Below are 7,767 nucleotides of genomic sequence, written 5' to 3' on the forward strand. Positions count from 1 at the left end.
GCTGGGAGATCAGTTATCTCCCAAGTTCCGTTCGAGATGATTGAATCCATCTCGCTACAGACAGCCTCCCTCCAGTACTCTGCATCCGGAGATGTATATGCCTCTGTGAGACCTAGCAACCAGCCAGCCGGTGGGCTGCTCGGCCAACTGGGCCTTGATGCGGCCCACACGGCTGGCCTGTTTCTTTTTTTTAATAAGGGGAAAATTCCTTAAACAAACAGCACTCCTGTGGTGGGTGCTGCTGCAGGATAACCTGGACGTGATTGACAGGCTCATCGACGACGCGGAGGCTCAGTACAGGAACTTTTACCACCCTGATCACTACACCGGTAAGCTTTCTCTTGTCGTCCTGGTCCTCTCTGGGCGTGTTTGCCGCCATGACCCAGCAGCCTGGCTGCGCTCCCGGGCTGTAGCTCCCGTGTTTGCATCGCCTGGCTTGCTCGGGAGCCAGGCTGTGGGCGTGCAAATTTAGCCTCTCAGCCTGGCTCCACAGAAACGAGCTCAAGGTCCGTTTCCTGGGAGCCTGGCTGCTCGTGGCACAAAGATTCCGTGTTTAGGTAGTTTTGGTCTTCTAGCCCGACTGCATATTGGGTGATAAACATCAGCTCGTCTGAGCCAGGCTCATATGGTACAAGTGCGCAAATAAAGTGAGTTGCAGTAGCTGGGCCGGGCTAGCCTCAGCCTGGACCAGTTGAACGGGCCGAGCTGGCCAGGGACAGGGTCACAAACACGCCCTCTGTTGACTAGTGTTGAGCCTTGAGCCGATGGTTTCGCATCAAATCATGCAGGACGGCACTAGCATTGTTTTGTTTTGATAGATCACTTGATATATTAGTAATCGACGTCATCGTGAACTTTTTTTTGGAATTCTTTCAGTGAACATACATTTATACCTACGAGTATTCAATTCAGCCACGTTTCTCGTTTCAGTCAAAACCTTTCGATGCCTAGATTTTGGTTCACTGACACCTGCTGATTCGTCCTTCTCCAAGGTGTTGGAGGAACTGCACCAGATGGAGCTGCGTCTCACCGACGCCATCGAAGGGCGTTGTGGTCTACTCGAGCGCAACGTTGACGATCGTTGCATCGTCCTCTGCCAACACCTCGAACAGCGGTACGACGACCTAGCGCAACACGTCGATGAGGCGGAGCAGCACGCTAATGCACGCTTCATCGCCGTCGAAATGTCGCAAGCAGAATTCGAACAATGGACTCCGTCAATTGAGAAGCGCGTCACCGATCTGTCCTTGGAGGTGATGCGAGCTACTCGGTTCATGGAGCGGGAACATCGCAGATCGCACACCCCGCCTTCCAGCAACCCGGTCTCTTCGGACCGCACGAGTTGGTGCCCGAGCGCCCACCTGCCGGATTCAGCACCAACGGGCTTTTTGGCCACCGTCGTCCACCACATCTCCGGGATCGTGAGTTTGGGTCTCGCCCCTACTCCCACGACCCGGTCAAGGGTACGATCCCTCCACACCCTCTTCGCTCTGATCAGTATTCTTCGCGGGAGTTCTAGGATCAGGGCCGTGCAGGGTATGGTCGTTTACCATTGATCAACTTTCTGTTGGCGCCGACCGCCGGAATGGCTGAGTCGACGGCGAGCTCTGAACGTTTGCGGTTTCAACTGAACAAGCGATAAGATGTGGCGCTGCCAAAACCGTCGCAGCTTTTTCTGGTCTTTCTTGTTACTTATTTGCGGTGCTTACATGGTCTGTGACCCACGATCTCCCCCGCCATGCGCGCCTCACGCTGCGTCGTGCCCACCTCGTGCGTGGGAACGTTTCATACACGCATGGCGGTGAGTACTCATAGCCGCACCATGAACGCAGCATGGTTCTGGCCCTCTCCACCGCTCATCTCACATGCAGCTAGCTAACTTTCAGGAATGTAAACGTGCAACTAAAATGCAACTGCCTAGTTACAGAATGATGTTAAGTATGCATGAGATTATGTCAACATTTCACCCCCCTAATCTCGCTGCACCTCACTCACGCCTAGCTGCTGTCTCAGCTCGATGAACCTGACTTTGCCCAGTGCCTTCGTGAGTATATCTGCTAACTGGTTCTGTGTACTCACATGATCAATGTCAATGCTTCCACTGTCAACACATTCTCTCACAAAATGATATTTTGTGTCTATGTGCTTGCTCCGTTCATGATGAACTGGATTCTTACTCAGGGCTATGGCAGATTTGTTATCAACAAGGAGTTTTACTTTCGGAGCTTGAATTCCCAGCAGTTCACCCAATAGACGACTGAGCCAAATGCCTTGGCATGCAGCATTTGCACTAGCTATGTACTCAGCCTCACAAGAAGATAGGGCGACTACTCTTTGCTTCTGAGACACCCAAGTTACCAGATTCATTCCCACAAAGAACACTGAGCCACTGGTACTCTTCCTGTCGTCAATGTCACCAGCCAGATCGCTATCACTGAAACCTAGTAACTTTGGTTCAGACAAGCCTGATCTGGTGTATCTGCACCCAAAATTCAGAGTTCCAGCTATGTACCGAAGTATCTGTTTGACTGCCGCCCAATGACTCGCCCTTGGCTTCTCCATGTACCTGCTCACTATCCCCACAGAATATGCAAGATCTGGTCTTGTGTTCACCAAGTATCTCAAACTCCCAATCACACTCCTGTACTTTGTTGCATCAACCAGAGAAGACTTATCTACCTTGCTCAGCTTTAACTTGTTTTCCATTGGAACATAGCAGGGATTGCACCCACTCATTCCAGCCTGTTCTAGAATTTTTTTGCATAGGAACTCTGACACAAAGTTGTCTCTCTCTCTTTCTGATCTACTTGTATTCCCAAGTAATATGTGAGCAGCCCAAGGTCACTCATACTAAAGCTTTTCATCATTTGTCGCTTGAATACAGCAATGCTGTCCTGGCTCGGCCCTGTAATGATTAAATCATCCACATATACTCCCACTATAAGAAAATTTCCATTATTATCTGAACGTCTGTACACTGCATGCTCATGTGGACTTCTAACAAAGCCAAGTTTCAGCAGCTCCTTATCTAATCTTGCATTCCAAGCTCTGGGTGCCTGACGCAGCCCATACAAAGCCTTTCTTAATTTCAGCACCTTGCCACTCCCTTTCTCTACAACAAAGCCAGGAGGCTGCTGGACATATACCTCCTCACACAAGTCTCCATTCAAGAATGCCGATTTAACATCCATGTGATGTACCTTCCAACCAGTTCTAGCTGCCAGTGCTATCAACAGCCTAACTGTCTCAATTCTTGCAACTGGGGCAAACACTTCTTCAAAGTCCACCCCCTCACGCTGAGCATATCCCTTCGCGACTAACCTTGCTTTGTGCTTGGTTACATTGCCTTCAGGATCTTTCTTAACTTTGAACACCCATTTCAGGCCAATAGCACGATGTCCTGCAGGTAAGTCAGTCAGTTCCCATGTTTTATTTGACTGAATCGACTCCATTTCAGCTTTCATTGCTTCTCTCCAACACTGTTCTCCCAAGGCCTCATCAACACTTCCTGGTTCTTCAGCAGCTAAGTAGCACAGCCCACTATACTGAAAATCAGTAACCTCATCAGTGTCATCATATACACTATCCAGAGTTCTGAATCTCAGCTCTCCACTTGCTACATTTGATGGTGGTGTTGCAAACACCATTCCTTGCTCAGTTGGACTCCCTTGTGGTGTATTCTGATTTGAACCAGCACTATAATCAGTGTCTATCTGCCATTGACTTTGATTGGGTGACTGTGGATCTGAATCAACGGCTGCTGTTGTTTCTTCTGTTCCATTCTCTACACTTTCAGTTGCTGTTCCTGGTTCTGCAATACTGTAATGCTCCACATCAATTACAGATGCTGATGGACTCTGTTGTTCTGTACCTATCCAGTCCCAAGCTTTGGCCTCTTCGAATATCACATCTCTTGATATATGAAGCTTCTTGGCTACTGGATCATACACCCTGTAACCTTTAGTACCTTTCTCATAACCAATGAAGACCATGGGTGTCGATCTGTTGGTCAGCTTGGATATGCCCGGCCCTACTTTATTCACATGGACAACACAACCAAAAGTTCTCAAGTGGTGCACACTAGGTTTTCTGTTGTACCAAGCTTCATAAGGTGTTCTGCCTTGAAGACTTTTGGTAGGGGCACGGTTTAGCAGGTATACTGCAGTTGTGACAGCCTCTCCCCAAAATTCTCCCGGCAAATTCTTACTCTTCAACAAGCACCTAGCCATCTCAACCACAGTCCTGTTACGACGCTCTACTACCCCATTCTGCTGTGGCGTGTACGGTGTGGTGGTGAAATGCTTCACTCCATGCTGATCACAGTATTCTTTGAACTCCATGGAATTGAATTCACCTCCACGATCGCTGCGAAAAGCCCGAAGCTTGCCACCTAGTTCAGTTTCAGCTAGTGTCTTGACACGCTTGAAACACATGAAAGCCTCATCCTTGGTTGCCAACAGTTCAATCCACATATACCGAGAATAATCATCAACCAAAAGTAAGAAATAGTTCTTACCCCCTGGTGTCCTTGGCTTGATCTGACCACAAAGATCAGCATGAAACAGGTCCAATTGACTGTCTGCCCGGTAGCTTGCCACTTGTGGGAATGGTTGTCGATGCTGTTTACCAAGTGCACAGCCATCACAAAATTCTTCCACACGATCCAACAGTGGCAATCCTTCCACCATTCCTTTAACTCCAAGCTCACGAAGTGCTCGGAAATTGAGATGACCATACCGACCATGCCACAACCATGCCTTGTCAGTTGTTTTTGCAGCCAAACAAACTGGAGCAGCTAAATGCAATTTCAGCAAATAAAGACGGTTCCCAACTCGAGGTGCATGAGCAAGCAAAGAGCGTTCCACATCAAACACCTTACAGTAACCATCTTCTAGCACTATTTTGCATCCACCCTCTTCCAATTGGCCTAAACTGACTATATTGCTTTTCAATTTAGGAATGAAATAGACTTCAGTCAATACCTTGTGCCCATTCTTCTTCGTTTGGAGTATGACAGATCCCATACCTTCGATAGCAACGAGTGATCCGTCGCCAAACCTCACCGCGCCGCCTACCGATGTGTCAAGCGACACCATCGCCTCGCGCCGCCCGGTCATGTGATTGCTGGCCCCGGTGTCCAGGACCCAGACATCACTATCCTCCTCACGATCAGCAGGAATCACCTTTTCTTCATTCAGATGCACGACCTGGCTCAAAGCCCGTCGCGTTCCTCCCTGAATGCGCACGGCGTTCACTGTGGCCAGCAACAGCGCCGGCTCCTTCTCCGCTTGCACATGATGTGCTTCCTCCCCGCGCTCTCCCTTTTTAGGCCTTTTGCAGTCCACCTTCCAGTGGCCATAAATGCCACAGTTTCTGCAGCGACCCTTGCGCCTCGGAGTTCCTTCGGATGTGAATTTGATGACGGGCTCCTTTCGGTCACCACGCCCGCTGCCATCACGCGCGACACCCTTGTGCTTGGCCGGGTTGAACCCGTTCCTCTTCTCGCCTCCGCCTGTCGAAGATGGCTCTGGCAGGAGACGGTGGCGATTCTTGGACACCCATTCTTCCTCCGTCAACATGAGTTTTCCAGTCTTCTCGGTGACGAACTCCTTCTCCATGCGGTCCTCGGCCATCCTTAGACGGCCGACGAGCTCCTCCAATGTCAGCGATTTCAGATCGAGTAACGTCTCGATTGAAATCGCAATCTGAGCATATCTCTTGGGGAGAACTCGCAGCATCTTCTTCACTACCTTGGCGTCCTCGACTGTTTCCCCCATCGAGCGCAGATCTGACGCCATGCCGTTGATGCGCATCGCGAAGTCGTCGACGGTCTCGCCATCGTTGAAGATGATGTTCTCGAAGTCCATCAACAGGCGCTGGGCATTGGCATCCTTCACGCGATCTGCGCCGACCCGCATGCTTTTCACCGCCTCCCAAGCCTCCTTGACTGTACTCTTTTCACCGAGTAGTCTCCACATCTCCTTTGGCACCGATCTCAGGAGAGCACCCATCGTCTGCCTGTCATGCGCTCGCTTTACGCCGGCGCCGCCGGGCTCGATGACCTCCCAAATCTCCAAGGCTTCGTAGTTACACCTCATCAGCATGGCCCACTCCGCATAGTTCGACCGAGTAAGCATCGGCCAGAGTAACGCACTCTCGCGGACGACGCTTGAAGGTCCTGCATCTCCTGCCATCTTCCTCGCCTCCGACAGTCTGCGCGGTGGAGTCGCGCGCTGCTTTCACGGTGGCGCGGCGGACAGATGGGACCAACCTGCGCTCTGGTACCAGATGTTGGCGCCGACCGCCGGAATGGCTGAGTCGACGGCGAGCTCTGAACGTTTGCGGTTTCAACTGAACAAGCGATAAGATGTGGCGCTGCCAAAACCGTCGCAGCTTTTTCTGGTCTTTCTTGTTACTTATTTGCGGTGCTTACATGGTCTGTGACCCACGATCTCCCCCGCCATGCGCGCCTCACGCTGCGTCGTGCCCACCTCGTGCGTGGGAACGTTTCATACACGCATGGCGGTGAGTACTCATAGCCGCACCATGAACGCAGCATGGTTCTGGCCCTCTCCACCGCTCATCTCACATGCAGCTAGCTAACTTTCAGGAATGTAAACGTGCAACTAAAATGCAACTGCCTAGTTACAGAATGATGTTAAGTATGCACGAGATTATGTCAACACTTTCCCCGTTTCGATGGAAGTCATCCACAGTTGTGGAAAACCCAAAGTGAAAATTATTTCGATATGTATGAAGTGCATTACAGTGTCTGGGTGCGAGTAGCCACAATGCATTTTGAAGGTCGTGCTTCACGTTGGCTTCAATCCATTGAGAGGTGAATCAAACAATTAGCCTGGCTTGAGTTTTGTTCCTTGCTACATGATAGATTTGGCCGTGAGCAACATGGGTCCTTAATTCGCCAACTATTTCATATTAGACAAACTAGCTCAGTAGCAGATTATGTTGAACAATTTTCTTCTCTAGTGGATGAAATAGCGGCGTATGAGTCTAAAACTGGCCTCCTTTATTATACCATGCGGTTTATTGATGGGTTACGTGCTGACATCAAACAAGTAATTATAGTTCAGAGACCGTCAGATCTCGATACTGCTTGTGTGCTTGCTTTGGTGCAGGAGGAAGCCACCGATTCCACAGGGCCCCGAAGGAATGAGCTATCGTTCCACCGGACAGCTCCCAAGACTCATCATCCAACTTATGACAGTAACAAGTTGGGCCGCTCGGAGGGTGTCATACTAGAACCCAAGTCTGGTGATCTGCATACGCACTCATCCCATGCTGATAAACTGGCATCTCTCCGTAGCTACAAAAGAGCTCAAGGTTTATGTGACCGTTGCACGGCGAAGTGGTCTTATGGACACAAATGTGCCTCTTCAGTACAGTTGCATGCTTTGGAGGAAGTCCTCGAACTGGTCAGCTCTGATAGTGAACCAGACGCCAAGGAGTCCAATGAACCCCAGTTGATGTCAGCTATTTGCCAGGTAGCATGTAATGGTACAGATGGCCACCATATACTGAAGAAGGATCCATTCAGTCCATGCTTTTGTTGATTCTGGTAAATTATGGGAGCTCTCATACTTTTATTAGTACAAGATTCCTTCTATTGTTGCAGGGCATCTCACTCATTCCATCACCCCTTTCTATCAAAGTGGCTAATGGAGAGTTGTTGTCGCGCCAACATCAGTTATTGAACACAAAATGGTATATTCAAGACTATAGTTTTGTTTCCAATATCCATCTGTTACC

The 7,767-nt window shown here is 49.8% G+C and overlaps 1 protein-coding gene across 1 annotated transcript; it reads right to left on the reverse strand.

Annotated features, from left to right (window-relative positions):
- Positions 1-1,644: 1,644 nt before the first annotated feature.
- On the reverse strand, positions 1,645-2,745 carry LOC118472202 (secreted RxLR effector protein 161). The gene has a single exon (XM_035959976.1). The coding sequence runs from the start codon at positions 2,734-2,736 to the stop codon at positions 1,972-1,974; it is 765 nt and encodes a 254-aa protein (XP_035815869.1). The 5' UTR covers positions 2,737-2,745; the 3' UTR covers positions 1,645-1,971.
- Positions 2,746-7,767: the final 5,022 nt, after the last annotated feature.

Source organism: Zea mays, chromosome 6 (genome assembly GCF_902167145.1).
Source record: "Zea mays cultivar B73 chromosome 6, Zm-B73-REFERENCE-NAM-5.0, whole genome shotgun sequence".
Taxonomy (NCBI): domain Eukaryota; kingdom Viridiplantae; phylum Streptophyta; class Magnoliopsida; order Poales; family Poaceae; genus Zea; species Zea mays.